We start from the raw sequence: 20022 nt of genomic DNA on the forward strand, positions 1-20022 counted from the left end.
GTCTGAGTAGAGTGTTGGGGGCTATTTTGTAAATTACATTGCCGAAGTCAAGGATCAGTAGGATAGTCAGTTTTACAAGGGTATGTTTAGCAGCATGAGTGAAGAAGGCTGTGTTGCGAAATAGGAAGCTGATTCTAGATTAATTTTGGATTGGAGATGCTTAATGTTAGTCTGGAAGGAGAGTTTACAGTCTAACCAGACACCTAGGTATTTGTAGTTGTCCACATATTCTAATTCCGAACCGCCCAGAGTAGTGATGCTGGGCGGGCGGGCGTGGGCAGCGACCGGTTGAAGAGCATGCATTTAGTTTTAATGCATTTAAGAGCAGTTGGAGGCCACGGAAGGAGTTTTGTATGGCTTAGAAGCTCATCTTGAGGTTAGTTAACAGTGTCCAAAGAAGGGCCAGAAGTATACAGAATGGTGTCGTCTGCATAGAGGTGGATCAGAGAATCACCAGCAGCAAGAGCGACATGATTGATATATACAGAGAAGAGAGTCGGCCCAAGAATTGAACCCTGTGGCACCCCCATAGACTGCCAGAGGTCCAGATAACAGGCCCTCCGATTACACTCACTGAACTCTATTGGAGAAGTAGTTGGTGAACCAGGCAAGGCAGTCATTAGAGAAACCAAGGCTGTTGAGTCTGCCAATAAAGAATGTGGTGATTGACATAGTCGAAAGCCTTGGCCAGGTCGATGAAGACGGCTGCTTTTATCGATGGCAGTTATATTGTTTAATACCTTGAACGTGGCTGAGGTGCACCCATAACCAGCTCGGAAACCAGATTACATAGCGGAGAAGGTACAGTGGGATTCGAAATGGTTGGTGATCTGTTAACTTTCGAAAACTTTAGAAAGGTAGGGCAGGATGGATATCGATCTAACAGTTTGGGTCTAGAGTGACTAAACAGAGTAAAAACTCACACACGACTAGGAAAATTCCAGATTTCCAGTATTGGATAGCTATAGCCAGGTGTTTGAGTATGCTAAACTAGCTAGCTAAGTGAAAGTATTTTTTCTATAGCTAGCTCTCCCTCTTCTTAATTTGGAAGAAATTACACCATTCAACTCCTGTCTTTCTCGGAGTCAACTACTCACCACATGTTATGTACTGCAGTGCTAACTAGCTGTAGATTATGCTTTCAGTACTAGATTCATTCTATTATATTTCAATTGGGTCCACAACATGTCAGTTCATACTGTAAGAGCTCTGATCGGTTGGAGGATGTCCTCCAACCTTCTTTGGAAGAGGGTGAGAACCAAGAGCTTCCTAGGTTTTGTATTGAAGTCAATGTACCCAGCAGACAGAAGCTAGCTGTCATCCAGCTACACCATGGAACTACCCTGCAGTGCTATTGTAAACCATAGCAAAAGTGTGTTTTAATAATTTGGTGCCATGTGAATATATTTAGTATAGTTTTATTTAAAGAAAGTATAACTTAATGTTTCACTATTTGTATTAAATTCACTGAGGACGGTCCTCACCTTCCTCCTCCACTTGTGCAGCCACATTTGTTAAGTCCAAGTTTTATAAAAGCAGTGTAGTTAAGGAAAGCAGCACCCTCTGTTGGCCCGTTGGAACTATCCTCCTTGTGGCTAGCCTGGATACCTGTCTGTTTGTGCCATCATGCAACACCTTGTCATGCCATAATGCCAAACATGTACAATGGTACTGACAGTAAAAGGAAATAAGATGTAAACTCTCTCAATTGATCTAGAAAGCAGCCCAAGTTCCTAAGGCCAGGCAGATGTATTAGACTACCTCTATTCACGAGGGTGACCGGAATAGCGTCATGTGAGGGGAATAGTCTTACTCCAACAGAAGTCAATGGCCATGAGCAGAGCCACACAAAAATGGATCACTAAGTGTGGTGCAAAAATGCATGTGATTATATAAGTGATAAATGCCTAGTTTGTGTTTAGAATATTAAAGCATGCCCTGACACTACACACAAGGGTAAATTAGACTTCAGCAACCACCAAAGGGGGAAAATAGCATATAGCAGCCATAAACACAGCAATAAAAATGATCACGTGTAAATTGATAAAGCACTTTAATTTTATAGTTGTTAAAGGTTGATTGAACATATCAACTGGGAAGAATAAGTGAATGGAATTTCAAATCATGACATTTCTTGCATTGAGTGTTGAGAACGCCTACAATAAAAGGGGTGCGGTCGAGATCCTATTTCAAAAAGCTAACAGAGGATAAACCCTCCCAACATATTAGTCTGGGTTGTATTCACTAAACACCAGAAAGAAAAATGGGCCAAAACAGGAAGGGACCACCTGAACTTATCCAATAACTAGTTTTTCACTGCAAAACCTTTGCTATTGTGCACCAACACTATGCTGAAATTGCAAATTGTGATGATTCACAATTCCATGATTTAATCAATATATCAATCAATATTAATCAATACAGCCAATACCTAAGCCCTGGAAACAGCAAAATAGACAAGACATCAGTCAGAAAATAAGTTTTATTGCAATACACAGGTTCTTTTTGCTTTTCCTCTGCTGTGAACTTTGCCTGCCAACACTCCAACACTAGGGGGTTAAGATGGCACCAGGAGACCTTTTGCGTTCCAGACTGCCTGCAAACCGGCCACACAACACAAATCAATTTAATACCGCGCCATCTAGTCGGTTGATGCCGTTACTTACCAGGTTTCCATCCAACCTTTTTATGCAAGTAAAGTAGGTCCCATTTAACTTATTTTTTATTCAGTACATGGGAATTTAATAGCAAAATAAATATTTATGTGCAGTACGACATCATGCACAGTCTTTTATCCACAACAAGTCAATTTGATAGAAACATCGTGGGAACATACAAATATTGTTTTTATGCAATTTTGAATTATTCACATGAAAATCGGTTGAATCTGTTATCCGGGCTAGGCCAAAAGCTAACACCCTCCAAATATATGCTGAACCAAAGTGCTAATTAAAAGGTGTATAAGTTGATGAGAAACTAGTCATACTGGTTACTGACATTAAAAGGCTTATCCAGGTGTAGTAAGATTTGGTGTGCAACTGCTACGTAGGCAGCCTGGAACGTGGTGCGGTGTGTGGTTGGCTAGGGGTGACTTAACGTCTCCAAGTCCCCACCCGTATTTTGCCCGGTCATGTACTACTCCAGAGTTCACTAGTGTACAGCAGCCGTTTTAATTTAAAACATAGAGGCCTCCGAGTGGACACCATCCTCTGATAACAGCAAGCAATGGTAACAGAGCAGGAAACAACCACAACATACAATACATTCGGCCATTTGCATGGGCGATATATAAAATCATAATGGAATTTATTCCGAACAACAAGAACTTTGGGGGTGGGCAATACATAATGGGTACTGCCTGTGGCTCTTTGCTTTGCACTCACTAGTTAGTTGATTTTTTGCTTTTTTTCTCCCTGAACAAGAGTTTGTTTCTGGCTCCAGACAGAGACTCAAGATAGGTTTGATTATTAGAGGAGAGAGAAAAGGAGTGGGATGAAATGGAGGACAGAATGAACATAATATAGGGATATGTGTTATTGTCAAAGTGACAGTAAAGAGTGATTGTGATCACTTAAGGGCTTACTATGACAACCGTGTGCATGGGCAACAGTGGTCTCAATGCCGACACAAATAAATGGAATTTACAATTTCATTATAAATGTTTTTGGTATAAGTGACTAAATGAACTCACCCTGCCTTTGTAATCAACACAACATTCAAAACCATGTAATAAAAAAAACATTTACAGCAAGAAATAGAACCCTTGCAATGAAACAGAAATGTAACAATTTTGAATGATTGGACAGGAATTTAGTCTGTAAAAATGATTGAGAATTTTCTTCCAGCTTGATAGCCACGGAAAATAAAATGAACAGGGAGGGAAGGACAGAGTAAATAGGGAAAATTAAGAGAACAGAGAATAATAGTGGGCATAGGTTGTGCCCCAAATGGCACCCTGTTCCTATACAGTCCACAAATTTTGACCAGGGCCCATAAACTAGCATCCTGTCCAGGGGATGTACTTGTACATCAAGCAGCCTCACGCAACAGAAACAAGAGATCCGTTCTGGCTCGGACAAGTGTTACTTATATAGGGAATAGAGTGCCTTTTGGGATGCATACATGAATAGATGGGATGGAGGAGCTGGTTCAGTAGAAGACCACGCTAGACTTCCCTCCTGGGGGGTTAAGGACCTTGTTGTGGGAGCGGGGGCGGGGGCCGAGGTGGGGCTCGTGGTCCTTCAGTGAGAGCTCACTAAGGGAGGCCTCTGGCTCTGGCTTCTTGGCCAAGGGAGCAGGTGCAGGTTCCACTGCTACTTTGGTAGGTGTGGGGGGAGGGGAGGCAACTTTCTCTTCCTTCACCTCCTTGGCCAGGCTCGCCTTTGGCAGAGGAGCTGAGAGCAAAACGGAAAGAGATAAAAGAGAAAAAGATGAAACCAAGAGAGATTTACCTGGTACATTAGACTTGGTGTCAATGAATCTTTAAAAAACCGATGTGTAATTAATTACTATGCAATTATTTGGTCATTATTATTAGCTCGGTCAACAAGTAATTTCTAGTAAATGCCCGGTTGACAGCGGGCTGTAAAGTGTTATAGCCTTAACACATTATCAGTGTCAAACTCACCTGGGGGCTCAGGTATGGGCATGGGACTTTCACCAACAGAAATATTGTCCTGGGAATAATAGCGATAACATGTCAATATAGCCTACACATCGTGTAAATTAGCAATACATAACCATTAGTAATTTGGAATGGGAGAGACAAGGGGGATAAGGGTTGCCTGGATTACCTTTGGCTTGTTGGAATGGGCTTTGACCGAGGGAGGGGCGCTCTCTAACCCCCCGAATATGTTGCTGGTGTTGCCGCCTGAGGGTACGGGTCTCCGTTGCTCGGCTGGGGCATCTGGAGAACCAAATATCCCACTGCTTTTACCTCCTGCATTAAGGACAGCGAGTCAAATATGATTATTATTTTTTTACCTGGTGAAATGGCTCTGTCTACATCTTACATTAAAAAGTGAAGATTATTGAAGGCATTGAGGAAAAGGAAGAACAAGTCAAATCTCTACACTCCAACCACTTTTTTTGCGATTAACATTTCAATTGAATTTAATACTCAAACCTTTTATCTGACCCATTACTTGCAACATGACGGCTATACCCCCTCCAAACAAATTGAACCAGGCCACAAACCTCAACATACACACACACAAAGCTCAGTCCTACTTTCACTATGCTACAGCTATGGTTATTGTGAAGAGCTTGTTGCACAGCCTGGACTGACATGAGGCAATACATTTCACAGTAACATTTGAATATCTGGGTGTGTGCGGTCATAATTATTTCTAGAACATTCTACCACAGAGGCAGAAGGGCTGAAAGCTGGAAGCAAACCAGCTCTATGTGCAGAGAAACAATAGAAACTCATGATAACATTTTAAATTTAACCATCCAAACCTTGGCCTCAATTTAGACATATTGATCCAGTCATGTGATGTCATTAGATTACATGTGGTCCAAACTTCTTTTAACTAATGAAAATCTCGGTTGCGGGTTCCATCAGGAACATTTTTGCAGCAGAGATTTTAATTTACCGGATATCCATATGCATCCAGTGTGTACCGCATTAGGGCGTCCACCCACTATACTCAAAATCACATTTAGATTGTAATTAATCTTAACAGAATAGAAATTAGCCTGTAACGATGTTTCGCTTCCAAGTGCTACTGAATAAGCTTGATTTAAATACACCAACTGTGCATGATACACATCATTACTCTAGTCTATCAATCCATTCCAAATCTTTATACTATACGACAGCATATGTAGAGTATGTTGATCTTGGCTAGGGCGGCAGCAGAACTGCTAAGACCGGGCCTGAAATAATTTTTATTTATCTAATTTACTTGCATTTGCGGCAGATCTTGGCCTGCTCAAAGTTAGCCGCTGCTGTTGGGAAGTCAAAACTGTCCAACTCCTTGGAGCAGTTTATTTTTTGCCAAAAGACAGCATTTACCGGCTAACGGAAACCCTGGCCAGGGTGTAATCCTACACTGGACTCAACAACGAATAGGCTGGGCTGTGGCTCTTAAGCATTCAGTTATTTCACTGCATGGAATGACAATGGCCTAACACTGATCGATACTAGGCTAGAATAGATCCTCGGCGTACACATCACTGACAATTTGAAATGGTCCACCCACACAGACAGTGTGGTGAAAAAGGCACAACAGTGCCTCTTCAACCTCAGGAGGCTGAAGAACCAGCTTGGCACCTAAAACCCTCACATTTTTTCCAGATGCACAATTGAGAGCCTTCTGTGGGGCTGTAATCACAGCCTGGTTTGGCAACTGCACCGTCCACAACCGCAGGGCTCTCCAGAGGGTGGCGCAGTCTGCCCAACACATCACCGGGGTGAACTACCTGCCCTCCAGGACACCTATACCACCCGATGTCACAGGAAGGCCAAAAAGAACATCAAGGACAACCACCACCCGAGCCACTGCCTGTTCACACCACTATCATCCAGGAGGCGAGGTCAGGATACCTATACCACCCGATGTCACAGGTAGGCCAAAAAGAACATCAAGGACAACCACCACCCGAGCCACTGCCTGTTCACACCACTATCATCCAGGAGGTGAGGTCAGGACACCTATACCACCCGATGTCACAGGAAGGCCAAAAAGAACATCAAGGACAACCACCACCCGAACCACTACTTTAACCTCTCGGGTAGGGGACAACTTTCGGAATTTTGGATGAAAAGCATGCCCAAATTAACCCGCCTGCTACTCGGGCCCAGAAGATATGATATGCATATAACTGGTAGATTTGGATAGAAAACACTAAAGTTTCCAAAACTGTTAAAATAGTGTCTGAGTATATCAGAACTGATTTGGCAGGCAAAAACCTGAGAAAAATCCATTCAGAAAGTATTCTTTTGTTGTTGGTTTTGTGGTTTTCCATTCAATGCCATTACAGTATCCATTGACTTAGGACTCAATTTGCAGTTCTTATGCCTTCCACTAGATGTCAACAGTCTTTAGAAATTGTTTCAGGCTTCTATTCTTATAAATGAGTGAGTAAGACCAGTCTGAATGAGTGGACCCTACCGTGTCGGAGCTTTTTCATGCGCAATCCCGAGAGAGTGCATTTCTTGTTTACCTTTTATATTGAAGGCGTTATTGTCCGGTTGAAATATTATAGATAATTTAGGCTAAAAACAACCTGAGGATTGAATATAAACATCATTTGACATGTTTCTATGAACAATTTGGATCTTTTGTCAGCGTTTGAGCCCGTGGATTACTGAAGAAAACACGACCAAAACGGAGGTTTTGGGATATAAAGAGACTTCATTGAACAAAAGGAACATTTATTGAGTAAATTAATGTCTTCTGAGTGCCACCATATGAAGATCAAAAGGTAAGGAATTCAATTTGTCTCTATTTCTGAGTTTTGTAACGCTTCTGCTTGGCTGGTTACGGTTGTAATAATTTCTCAACTGGGCTATGTTCTGGGCTAGGTATATTCTGGGCTAGGTATGCTTTTGCCGAAAAGCATTTTATAAATCTGGCACCGTGGTTGGATTAACAAGAAGATAATCTTTAAACCTACGTAAAATATGTTTTGTTTTCTGAAGTTTTATAATGATCATTTCTGTATTTGAATTTGCCGCTCTGCAATATCACTGGATGTTGGCCAGATACCCTAGAAAGGTTAATGATGGTAAACTAGTCACTTTAATAATATTTACATATTTTTGCTTTAGTCATCTCATATGTATATACTGTATTATATTCTTCTGTATTTTGGTCTATGCCACTGACATTGCTGATCTTAATATTTATATATTCCTTTATTCCATTCTTTTAGGTTGTGTGCATTGTTGTGAATGGTTAGATATTACTGCACTGCTGGAACTAGAAACACAAGCATTTCGCTACACCCGCAATAACATCTGGCAAACATGTGTATGTGACATATTTCAATTTTATTTGGCTGGTTGAGTCTTGTGACACTGAAGTGACCACATAAGAAATGACCTGTTGCCCTTTTCAACACACACACACGTTTTGGGGAAGAGATTGTGTATAAGTTCACTCAATGTCTCCTTTTCTGAACCTAAAAAAGGCTAACGTAGCACCTTAGTGGCAGTTTTCACACCACATAGACCTGAAAAGGCTCTGACAGCTCCAGGACCAGGGAGCCCTCTCGACTTGTAGGAAGAATCTTCCCTTTCCACTATTGTGCTGACATGAACTGTACTTTCCTGGCTCAGATATTTTCCTTTCAGTCCTTTCTATCATGGTTCCAGCATCTATGGTGGATGCGTAAACGTTCTTTTGTATTAATGACTAAAAGAACAGACTGCCACCCATGGTTTGGAACCATAACCAGGCCAGTGCAAAGCAGCTTGGATCAATTCAGCCCAGTAGTGTGAAAAGGGAATTTGTATGCACAGTAAGGGGCATTTGATTTCTCACCAGGGGGGTTGGTTCGTCTGATGAAACCCTGGGGCTCTGGCGGGGCGAAAAGGTTGGAGGCCATCTTGTGGGGCCGTCTCGACGCAGCTGCTTCTTCCTCGTAGCCACCGAACAGGTCGCTGGAGCCACCTCCGGGGGGACGCAAGACTCTGAAAAGAAAACATCAGAATCATGTTGGTTCACATAGAGTAGTGCTTTCCAACCTTTTTTGGTTACTGCACCACCAAATGGATTTTGCTCTGCCCGGAGTACCCCCTCATGTGCTTTATCAGTAGGCCTATGGTCTCATGAGTCTTCACAAGAAACCCCTGTGGATAGGCCAAATACATTAAAACATTTTCATTAAAATCGATTTTATTCCAAACTAAAGTTTTGTTGCTAAGGATTCCACGACACGTTTAGTCTTTACGGCTGGGACTGCAAGTTTGTGTTCATTTTTGTGTGTGGATTCCGCGAGTGCAAGCTGGCTGTACTACAGACACCTGTCATAATCGTGGGAAAGACTCATTATCTTTTCGTAAAACAACTGGTTGCAGTAAAGAGCCAATCTGGATACGAAGGAGATCCTGAGGGAAATCGACAAGTACCAACAGTTTTACGCTATGGAGGAACAACATAGTCCATCATGGAAAGATCCGACCACTTCAAAATAACTTTAAACCCAACAATTAAAAAAAAAGATTAATCTACAGACACGGATGATTTACTTACCATTGAGGTAGAGGCTAGTGCTCTGGCTGGAATCCATGCAACACTGAAAAAGTTGTATGAGGAGGTAGCAGGGCTGAGGGGGAGTTTGGACTTCAGCCAGAGTGAAATTCTCATGCTCCAAAGAGAAAACAAGACACTCACATCCAAGGTAAAAATTCACGATTCCAACATGGACTGTCTACTCAGGGAAAACAGGGTGATGAAGGAGTCGCTACTAGATATACAAAGTTATAGCATGCGTGAAAAATCATTTTTTTCCTGGGATTCCTTAAAACGCATTCAATAATCCAGAGGGCGCGATCAGAGAATTCATGCAATCCGCCTGGAAACTTCCTATAGAGACTGTAAACATGGTGGTTTTCCACCGAGCACACAGACTTGGAGCGACAAGACCAAGTGTCCACGACCGATCACAAAATTTGAACACGACCAACAAAAGGAGCTGATCAAAAGCAGAGGAATGGAGCTCAAAGGGACTAAATTCAATGTCCAATTTCCAAGGAAGATAAACAAACGTTGTAAGAGACTATCTGGTGCAAAGACAACAAAGGAACGATGGTAGGCGTGCCTTTGTCATTGTGGACAAACTCTTTATAGATGGACAGCTATTCCGAGACAGCTCCATAACACCGTGGCTGTACTAAATTCTACAGGGACTTCAGGTTACGAAAAAAAAAAAGGTATGGGAACTGCAAAAAAATCTGAACATTATGAAGTGGATATGAACACACACGTACTCAATTACATGCTTGCTTACATATACGGACTTAGGCATACACACACCTGATCTCACTCTCTTTCTCTCCCTATTGTCAAGAACTGTTTTATAATTTAATGTGTTTGTCTATCTTTCTTATGTATTTGTATACAAGTTTGTGTTTTCAACAAGCAATGGGAAGATATCAGAATAGGGGCATTGGGGAAAAATAACATATTGTACGGAATACATTTGTACTGTAGTGAAGCCATCTCTAGAGTAATGCAAGGTCTCTTTCATGATCATGTGAGATGTCAATTGCTATGGGAATGCTGGGATGTTTTACCAATTATGTTATAAGTAATTAATAGGCAACTATGATGGTGATACGATATGGATTACAATTATCATCATGAATATTAAGGCTATACGCACTACATGTTACACAGACACGTAACCATACAAATTGGCAAAGTTATTATGTATTTGGTTTATTATTTATCACACATTGATATTATTTATCACACATTACAGACATCGTACATACTCACTATTTCACATCCAATATCATACACAACCTTCTTACATTTGCTACAGACAATATCTGGTCTCAATTTTCTAACATCTGTGGCATTGGCTCACAGGTAAACAGGCAAGGGAATAAAACAAATATTACTAGAACCTATTTCTTGAATTCTAAATATCAGACATTTGAAAGCTCTAGATTTGACGTTCATAATACCTCTGATGGCAGTAATTTTACAAGCACTAATTATGGTCAATTTAGACTGAGAATAGTATCTAGTTATGGTAACGGGTGAAATAGATATAGCCAGTTATAATTGTAACGGTTTAGCGGATTATAAAAAATAAGATCGGTCTTTACATGGCTAAAAGAAAATGAATATAACATACTGTTTACAGGAAACTCACTCTACATCCTTAGATGAAGTTCTGTGGAAAAAGGAATGGGGTGGTGAAATAATTTTCTGTCATGGACAAAGGAACTCAAAGGGTGTGATTATATTAATTAATAAAAATTTCGATCTGAATGTGCAAATAGGATTGATTCGCAAGGAAGGTGGATCCTTTTGAATATGAAAGTGGACGAAAAAGACATTTAGCGCATTAATCTATATGGTCCAAATCAGGATGATCCACACTTCTTCGAAAACATTTATAGCAATTTATGAATTTACAGGCAACAAATGATCTAATGATTATGGTAGGAGACTAACAGTGTTAAGTACCTCAATGGACCGTAAAGGTAGTCACTCGACAAACTATCATCACCGTGCCCTTAAGGAAATCACAAATATTATGGACACATTAGAAATAGTAGATATTTGGGAGACTAAAAAACCCCGACCTAGTGAGATATACGGAGGAGACTTAATCAAGCTAATCGTCTTGACTACTTCATCTCTCTTGCATCAAAGGATAAAAAAGTTTTAATAGGAGACCGAATGCGATCGGATCATCATCTATTTGGCATTCACATAACTCTTATAGATTTCCCACGTGGACGGGGATATTGGAAATTTAATCAAAGTTTACCGGAGGACAACTTATTTTTAACTAACATGCTGACCAGACCGGACACGTCGCGTGCGCTGCAAAATAACTGTAGAAATCCATGTTATTCAATTATTGCACACACACTGCTAGCGCGCACTAACGAGCGTCTGCATTGCCAAGGGCTAAAATAGAAGTCAGTCCCATTTCTGACACAGATCGAGCTGCAAGTCCTGCCTCTCCCATCTCCTCATTGGCTTATAGAAGTAGGTACCCACATGGCATCTACTCATTGGTTGTATCTACGTGGGTGATTGAAAGACTGTTTTGACGGTTGTCGTGGTAATACTATGAAAGTGTAGATGCCAATCACCATATAAGTTCAAAGATGAAAAGGCCTGGAAGGAGGAGAGATGACTAGAAACGATTCGGTTGACCGTTTTATGTGTGGATTAATTGTCGGAGTAGAGGACCTTGTGAATTTCAGGTAAAATAACAACTCAATGTTTATATCCCAGGACAAATTAGCTAGGAACAGCAAGCTAGCTAAATAGGAGAAATTATAGCTAGCAAGTGCAAGCTAACTAGCTAAATTGCCATACTTGTGTAATGCTTTTCGACCTGTCCCCAAATTAATGTAATTGGTTCAGAGTTTGTTTTGATATTTTAACCTGCGTGTCGTGATTGCGTTTGGTGTAGGTGGATTTTTTATGCACGATCACGCATGCGCGCAGCCGGTTTGGGTTCTGTGGAAGACAAAATAATTTATAACTGAATTTTTCCAGTATAATATAGGTTCAGAAAATCCCCTTATTGTTTGGGATACCTTTAAATTTTCCTTCAGGGGTCATTCAATTCAATATTCATCAATAATAACAAAACAGTTTCTGGCTAAAGAGACAAGACTAACAAGGGAAATCCATGAACTAATAGCACAGGTAGATAGCAATAAAAACAATACTACAGAGATAGAAATAAGTTAAGAGGAAAAACAAAAAGAACTTGAGAAACTTATTCAAGAACTATCTAATGTAATCTATTGCAAAAATAATGCAAACTGGATGGAATATGGAGAAAAATGCTAAATTCTACCTTAATCTCCAATACAGGAACGCTAACAAAAATAATTTGTAGAAACTAGTTACTGAAGACAGTTGCCTATGATTCTCTGAATGATATTTCAAAAGAGGAAGCTAATTATTTTAGAGATGTTCTCTTTTCCGTCTCATCCTCTCCCACAATGAAGATTATGGTAAGAAATTCTTTCCAAATAATATAAAAAAATGGAAAATTAACAAATGTACAGAAAGATGCAAAGGCCAAATTACAGAGGAAGAACTTTGAGTCTATTAAATCCTTTCAGTCTGGAAAAACCCTAGGGCTTGATGGCATAGAGGTACATCAAGTATTTTTTGATATACTAAAAGCTCCGTTGTTAGATTGTTTTAACTACTCCTGTAGAAATGGTAGTCTGTCAGGTACTCAGCAGGAAGGTCTGATTTCTCTATTATTAAAACAAGACCCAGTCTACCTAAAAATCTTGAGGCCCCTTGCACTTCAATGTTGTGATGCAAAAATACTACAACTACTAGAAATAATAGATCATGAAGAAACATAAGAAGCCAGGAATGGTATTTATAGCAGATTTTGAAAAGGCATTTAATAAAGTAAGACTAGATTTTATTTAGAAATGCCTGGATTTTTTCAAGTTTGGTAATTCTCTTATAAAAATGGGTAAAAATAATGTATAGCAACCCCAGGTGTAAAATAGTAAATAATGGCTACTTCTCAGAGTTTTGAATTGTCAAAGAGGAGTTAAACAACGGTGTCCGCTGTCACCATATCTATTTGTTATGGCCATTGAAATGCTAGCTATTTAAAATCAGATCCAATAACAACATTGGGGATTACAAAGCCAAGGCTTAAAAACAAAGGTGTCTGTGTATGCCGATGACTCAAGTTTTATATTAAGTCCACAAGCAAGATCCCTGCAATGTCTCATTAAAGATCTAGATGACTTTTATATACTCTCTGGACTAAAACCTAATTTTGATAAGTGTACAATATTACCAATAAAAATGGGCTGATGGTGAAGTAGAGATTCTCGGTATTCAAATCACAAAATATATAAATAAGGTCTCCACAATGAATTTCAATAGAAAACTTAGACAAGATCCTGCAACCATGGAGAATATGAATACCTGTCTATTTATGGAAAATTCCCCTGATTAACTCTCCTTAGTCATACAGTGGGGCAAAATAGCATTTAGTCAGCCACCAATTGTGCAAGTTCTCCCACTTACAAAGATGAGGCCTGTAATTTTCATCATAGGTACACTTCAACTATGACAGACAAAATGAGAAAAAAAATCCAGAAAATCACATTATGGTGGAAAATAAGTATTTGGTCACCTACAAACAAGCAAGATTTCTGGCTCTCACAGATCTGTAACTTCTTCTTTAAGAGGCTCCTCTGTCCTCCACTCGTTACCTGTATTAATGGCACCTGTTTGAACTTGTTATCAGTATAAAAGACACCTGTCCACAACCTCAAACAGCCACACTCCAAACTCCACTATGGCCAAGACCAAAGAGCTGTCAAAGGACACCAGAAACAAAATTGTAGACCTGCACCAGGCTGGGAAGACTGAATCTGCAATAGATAGGTAAGCAGCTTGGTTTGAAGAAAGCAACTGTGGGAGCAATTATTAGGAAATGGAAGACATACAAGACCACTATTAATCTCCCTCGATCTGGGGCTCCACGCAAGATCTCACCCCGTGGGGTCAAAATGATCACAAGAACGGTGAGCAAAAATCCCAGAACCACACAGGGGGACATAGTGAATGACCTGCAGAGAGCTGGGACCAAAGTTACAAAGCCTACCATCAGTAACACACTACGCCGCCAGGGACTGCAGTGCCAGACGTGTCCCCCTGCTTAAGCCAGTACATGTCCAGGCCCGTCTGAAGTTTGCTAGAGAGCATTTGGATGATCCAGAAGAAGATTGGGGGAATGTCATATGGTTAGATGAAACCAAAATATTACTTTTTGGTAAAAACTCAACTTGTCGTGTTTGGAGGACAAAGAATGCTGAGTTACATCCAAAGAACACCATTCCTACTGTGAAGCATGGGGGGTGGAACATCATGCTTTGGGGCTGTTTTTCTGAAAAGGGACCAGGACGACTGATCCATGTAATGGAAAGAATGAATGGGGCCATGTATCGTGAGATTTTGAGTGAAAACCTCCTTCCATCAGCAAGGGCATTGAAGATGAAACGTGGCTGGGTCTTTCAGCATGACAATGATCCCAAACACCCTGCCCGGGCAACGAAGGAGTGGCTTCGTAAGAAGCACTTCAAGGTCCTGGAGTGGCCTAGCCAGTCTCCAGATCTCAACCCCATAGAAAATCTTTGGAGGGAGTTGAAAATCCATGTTGCCCAGCAACAGCCCCAAAACATCACTGCTCTAGAGGAGATCTGCATGGAGGAATGGGCAAAAATACCAGCAACAGTGTGTGAAAACCTTGTGAAGACTTACAGAAAACATTTGACCTCTGTCATTGCCAACAAAGGGTATAACACAAAGTATTGAGAAACTTTAAGTATTTGGTCAATAACTATTTTCCACCATAATTTGCAAATAAATTAATTAAAAATCATACAATGTGATTTTCTGGATTTTTTCTCTCATTGTCTGTCATAGTTGAAGTGTACCTATGATGAAAATTACAGACCTCTCATCTTTTTAAGTGGGAGAACTTGCACAATTGGTGGCTGACTAAATACTTTTTTGCCCCACTATCTCAGTTTACTCACTTATGGCACTGCCTACTTCTGATAATTAAGTTTTTCAAATCATGAGCAAAAAATATTTCGCTTTATCTGGGACGCTAAACCAGACAAAATAAAACGTGCTTATCTATATAATGAGTATGAATAGGGTGGGTTGAGATGATTAAATATAAAATCACTAAACCCCTCTCTCTAAAAGCTTCACTCATTCAAAAGATTTATTTGAACCCTAAATGGTTCTCAAGTAGATTACGAAAAGCTCATCCATTGTTTAAAAAAATGCCTTTTTGCACATGGCCATGTGTCAATTACGATTCATTGAAAATAATACCTTTTCAAAGTATCCCTCTTTCAAACAAGCATTGCAGAGCTGGCTACAATTTCACCCCCCTGAAAAGATAAAACAAATATTATGGCTGAACTCAAATGTGCTGGTTGATAAAATACCTGTATTTATGGGAAAGATGTTTGAAAAGGGTATTTTGTTCTTAAATTATATTGTAAATTGGAATAGTAGAGTTATGTCCTTCATGGAGTTAGCAGAATTGTACTGAAAGGTCTGCTCAATCCAAGAGTACAACCAATTGATTACAGCATTGCCCCAAAAATGGAGGAGGCGGGTGGCAGCGGGAGGAGGTAGGGAACTGGTCTGTCTGCCCAATATAAAGGATCAAAACTGGCAGAGGAATAAAAATAGCATAAATAGGAAAGTATTCAAGTTTCAATTGAGGACCAGGATGTTGACAACTGTGCCAAACAGACTGCAAAATAGTTGGGAAGAGATTGTTGATGTACCGATTCCATGGTATGTTTGATATATAAAAACACAAGATTCAAGACTTCTTGCTTTTCAGCTAAAATTATTATAGAGAATTCTGGCCACCAACAAAATGTTGAACATTTGGGGCATAAAATCAAAGCTCTGCAGATTTTGTGGTGAGGGAGGATACAGAATCAATAGACCATTTATTTTTGTATTGCCCTCGGGTAGCCTGTTTCTGGTCTCAGGTTAAGGAATGGCTGAAAATGCATAGCATTGATCTAAAATTGACCCTAGAAATAGTACTTTTAGGAGATCTGGAGAGACCGGGTCAGTCAATTACTAATATACTAATACTCTTAGTAAAAGTATTTATCTTCAGCTCGCAATCTGTGGATTCTATTCGATTAGATAGATTGTACGTTAAACATTACAGCATATTTGAAAGATGTGTTGCGTAGAAACCCCAAAGTGGGTGGCCAGCAGAGATAGATAGAATGGGCTGAGGGAAGCTGAGGGTTGATATGGAATTGGAGACAAGAGGGAGTGAAGTTGCTGTGTGAGAGATAGCATGATGGTCAAAGATAAAAGTACAAAAAAAATAAAAAAACATACTAAAAAGTACATTTGAATTACACGAAGTGGCAGTGTTTTTAGAACTAATGCCAGTTTGCCTGAGGCTGATGCCGTGCAGGTGTTTGTTCACATGCATATACACTAGAGGTTGACCGATTATGATTTTTCAACGCAGATGCAGATACCGATTATTGGAAGACCAAAAAAGCCGAAACCGATTAATCGGCCGATTTTTGCCGCTGTATTTGTAATAATGACAAATACAACAATACTGAATGAACACTTATTTTAACTTAATATAATACATCAATAAAATCAATTTAGCCTCAAGTAAATAATGAAACATGTTCAATTTGGTTTAAATAATGCAAAAACAAAGTGTTGGAGAAGAAAGTAAAAGTGCAATATGTGCCATGTAAAAAAGCTAACGTTTAAGTTCCTTGCTCAGAACATATGAAAGCTGGTGGTTCCTTTTAACATGAGTCTTCAATATTCCCAGGTGAGAATTTTAGGTTGTAGTTATTATAGGAATTATAGGACTATTTCCCTCTATACCATTTGTATTTCATATACCTTTGACTATTGGATGTTCTTATAGGCACTTTAGTATTGCCAGTGTAACAGTATAGCTTCCGTCCCTCTTTTCGCTCATCCCTGGGCTCGAACCAGCAACACAACGACCACCATCAAAGCAGCGTTACCCATACAGAGCAAGGGGAACAACAATTCCAAGGCTCAGAGTGAGTGACGTTTGAAACGCTATTAGCGCGCGTTAACTAGCTAGCCATTTCACTTCGGTTACACCAGCCTCATCTCGGGAGTTTGATAAGCTTGAAGTCATAAACAGCGCAATGCTTGACGCACAACGAAGAGCTGCTGGCAAAACGCCCAAAAGTGCTGTTTGAATGAATGTTTACGCGCCTGCTTCTGCCTACCACCGCTCAGTCAGATACTTGTATGCTTAGTCAGAATATATGCAACGCAAGACACGCTAGATAATATCATCAACCATGTGTAGTTAGCTAGTGATTATGATTGATTGTTTTTTATAAGATATGTTTAACTAGCTAGCAACTTACCTTGGCTTACTTCATTCGCGTAACAGGCTGTCTCCTTGTGGAGTGCAACGAGAGAAAGGCAGGTCGTTATTGCGTTGGACTAGTTAAATGTAAGGTTGCAAGATTGGATCCCCCGAGCTGACAAGCTGAAAATCTGTCCTTCTGCCCCTGAACGAGGCAGTTAACCCACCGTTCCTAGGCCGTCATTGAAAATAAGAATGTGTTCTTAACTATATATATATTTTTAAAAATCAGCCAAATCGGTGTCCAAAAATACAGATTTCCAATTGTTATGAAAACTTGAAATTGGGGGATCTTGGAGGGTTCGGGTTCACGTTTTTTTAGCCTGGTGAGAGATTGGTCAACATGCCCTTGAGCAGGGCATTGACCCTGGATGTGTCTGTGTGTCGCTCTGAATGGGAATCTGTTGGATGACTGGTATGATGTAGTTATTGAGCGGCTTCACTGCAAGTACATTGTATGTTTCAAATGTTTAATAAAAACAGTGTTTTAAAAAAAAATTTAAATGGAGAATGTACCATAACAAAAAGGAGCATATAGCAAAATCTAGGAATAGAATATGCTGCATGCACAACTTCTTATTTAACCCTCCTGTTGTGTTAGTTTCATGTTAAATAATTGTGTCCCCGGTCCAAAATGACCACCTCATTATAGCTGATCATAAATCCATAAAAATCCATACATTATCACCTAATGTTGTGTTAAATCTTTATCAACTTAAGTTCTTGTGAACATTACAGGTGTTGAAGTTCTATTTGCCATGTATGGCCTTTAGGCCTCATTGACCTGAGCTCATATGACTCATTTGAGTTTAAAAAAGCATAATGTATGGATAGTTTTGACTATAACAAATACTCAGATGAAACATAGTGCTATTTATCACAGACTACTTTGTGTCAAAGTTTAACAACCACTCTCTCCTCCTCGCCAGTGTCATGATCAAAGATATGATCAAGCGCCTCAAATACAGTATATTGTTTGGTCATTGCGCTGCCAGAATGAATTGTGAGCAAGGCCTCAATAAAGCTTTTATATATCAGAGCTGCGAGAAAAGTTATAATATTGAAACAATGTTCGGATTGTTTGTGAGAAAACCAACAGGTGTGGTTCCTGTGGGGGAAAGATTCTATTGGGGAAAGGTTCACATGGGGGTTGCCATGAAAGCCAAGAAAGAGAGTGAGGTGTGTGTGCTCAAACACGCATGCATGTGGGAGTCTGGGAGAGGAAGTGTGTCCATCTGATGGGCATGTGCCTGAACTCAATTTTATACACTAATTGTAGTCTCACCCATTCATTTTTGACCAGAACACATTGTGTGTTCAGATGCCCTGTGTGGACAAAGTCATGGAACCTTATGTCAATCAGGTTTAATTAACTACATTTTTCTGAGAGAAAACTTGTTCCGGTCGAATTGGACCGATTTACACAACAGGAGGGTTAAGACAGGCCACATTAGCTGTGGCTAAAGACCAAATAATCGAGTTATCTACTAATTGTACCACAGTATGACTGCAGGCTACATAGGCCTACTGACTTAAGTACTGTTTAAAAGTCACATTTAGCTGTGTAGCTGATCACACAACTCAGAGTGACAGAAGCCATATTTAGCCAGTTAGCTGGCTGTTCTTGAAAAGTTCGTAGTGGGGCTAAACAACCATAGTTGAGAGATAAAAAAAAAAGGTGAAATATATCCAATTACCCAAACTGTTTAGAAATAGGTTATTGTAAACTGGGTGTGGGTGATCGTGCCCATTTTGAAAATGTAAGCAACAGAACAATGAGCGTCAAATAAATTAGCTGGCTACGCTGCAAAAAAAAAAAAAAAAAAAAAAGATTCCACGAGCTTCCATTTCCGCAGCCCCAAAAAAACCTCGCCCTGCTACGTCGGGACCAAAGCCCATAGAAGCTAACTACCTGTACCAGACTAAAAGTTAAGTACTGACAAAACTTAATATTTCATCACTAACTTGTCTTATAACTAGTTAACGTTACTCTCATCAGTGTCATCTAGCAAGCTACATTGCTTGCGGGCTCGCGGCCAATGAACATACGGTTGTTTTCAAAAACATCATAGCTAACATTAGCTAGTTGCTTGAATTTTGCCTTGCTGCAAATAAAACCTGTGGGTGCAATTCCATGTTACCTTGAACTTGGCTTTGCGCCATTATCGAGTCCTGAAAACATGTTCGTCGAAGTCATTGTGATGGCTGTCTTCGTGTGGGGGAGATAGATGTCGTAGCTAGCTCAATTTAAAAAAAGTTTTGTTGCCTTTCAGAAACCGGGCAAAGCCCCCTCCCACTCGATAGGATGAGCCAGCAATGGGAAGAGCCTCAATGGTCAAAAACATTATCAGTCTAAAGGTATGACTTATTTCATTGGTTAAATTACTAAGGCTA

The 20022-nt window shown here is 40.0% G+C and overlaps 2 protein-coding genes across 3 annotated transcripts in view; one reads left to right on the forward strand and one right to left on the reverse strand.

Moving 5' to 3' along the window:
- Positions 1 to 2468: 2468 nt before the first annotated feature.
- On the reverse strand, positions 2469 to 19908 carry jpt2 (Jupiter microtubule associated homolog 2). Its single transcript, XM_024414696.2, has 5 exons — positions 19770 to 19908; positions 8493 to 8641; positions 4794 to 4939; positions 4628 to 4676; positions 2469 to 4394 (listed from the first exon to the last, which is right to left on the reverse strand). The coding sequence occupies exons 1-5, from the start codon at positions 19823 to 19825 to the stop codon at positions 4150 to 4152; spliced, it is 645 nt and encodes a 214-aa protein (XP_024270464.1). The 5' UTR covers positions 19826 to 19908; the 3' UTR covers positions 2469 to 4149.
- Positions 19458 to 20022, forward strand: part of cramp1 (cramped chromatin regulator homolog 1) — a 59022-nt gene continuing 58457 nt past the window's right edge. The window contains exons 1-2 of one of the 2 annotated variants that reach the window (XM_042327190.1): positions 19458 to 19556; positions 19902 to 19986. The gene's annotated coding sequence lies outside the window, so the exon portion shown is untranslated. The remainder of the gene's footprint in view (positions 19557 to 19901; positions 19987 to 20022) is intronic. The other variant, XM_042327191.1, reaches the window with a different exon arrangement.

This window comes from Oncorhynchus tshawytscha, linkage group LG09 (genome assembly GCF_018296145.1).
Source record: "Oncorhynchus tshawytscha isolate Ot180627B linkage group LG09, Otsh_v2.0, whole genome shotgun sequence".
NCBI classification, from domain to species: Eukaryota; Metazoa; Chordata; class Actinopteri; order Salmoniformes; family Salmonidae; genus Oncorhynchus; species Oncorhynchus tshawytscha.

Excerpts from the sequence above, each read along its gene's own strand:
- jpt2 (XM_024414696.2), bottom strand. The coding sequence starts at position 19,825 with ATGACTTCGACGAACATGTTTTCAGGACTCGATAATGGCGCAAAGCCA. Across the intron at positions 8,642-19,769 it reads GGCGCAAAGCCAAGTTCAAG|AGTCTTGCGTCCCCCCGGAG; the intron begins GTAACATGGAAT and ends TTTTCTTTTCAG. Across the intron at positions 4,940-8,492 it reads CAGACGAACCAACCCCCCTG|GAGGTAAAAGCAGTGGGATA; the intron begins GTGAGAAATCAA and ends TCCTTAATGCAG.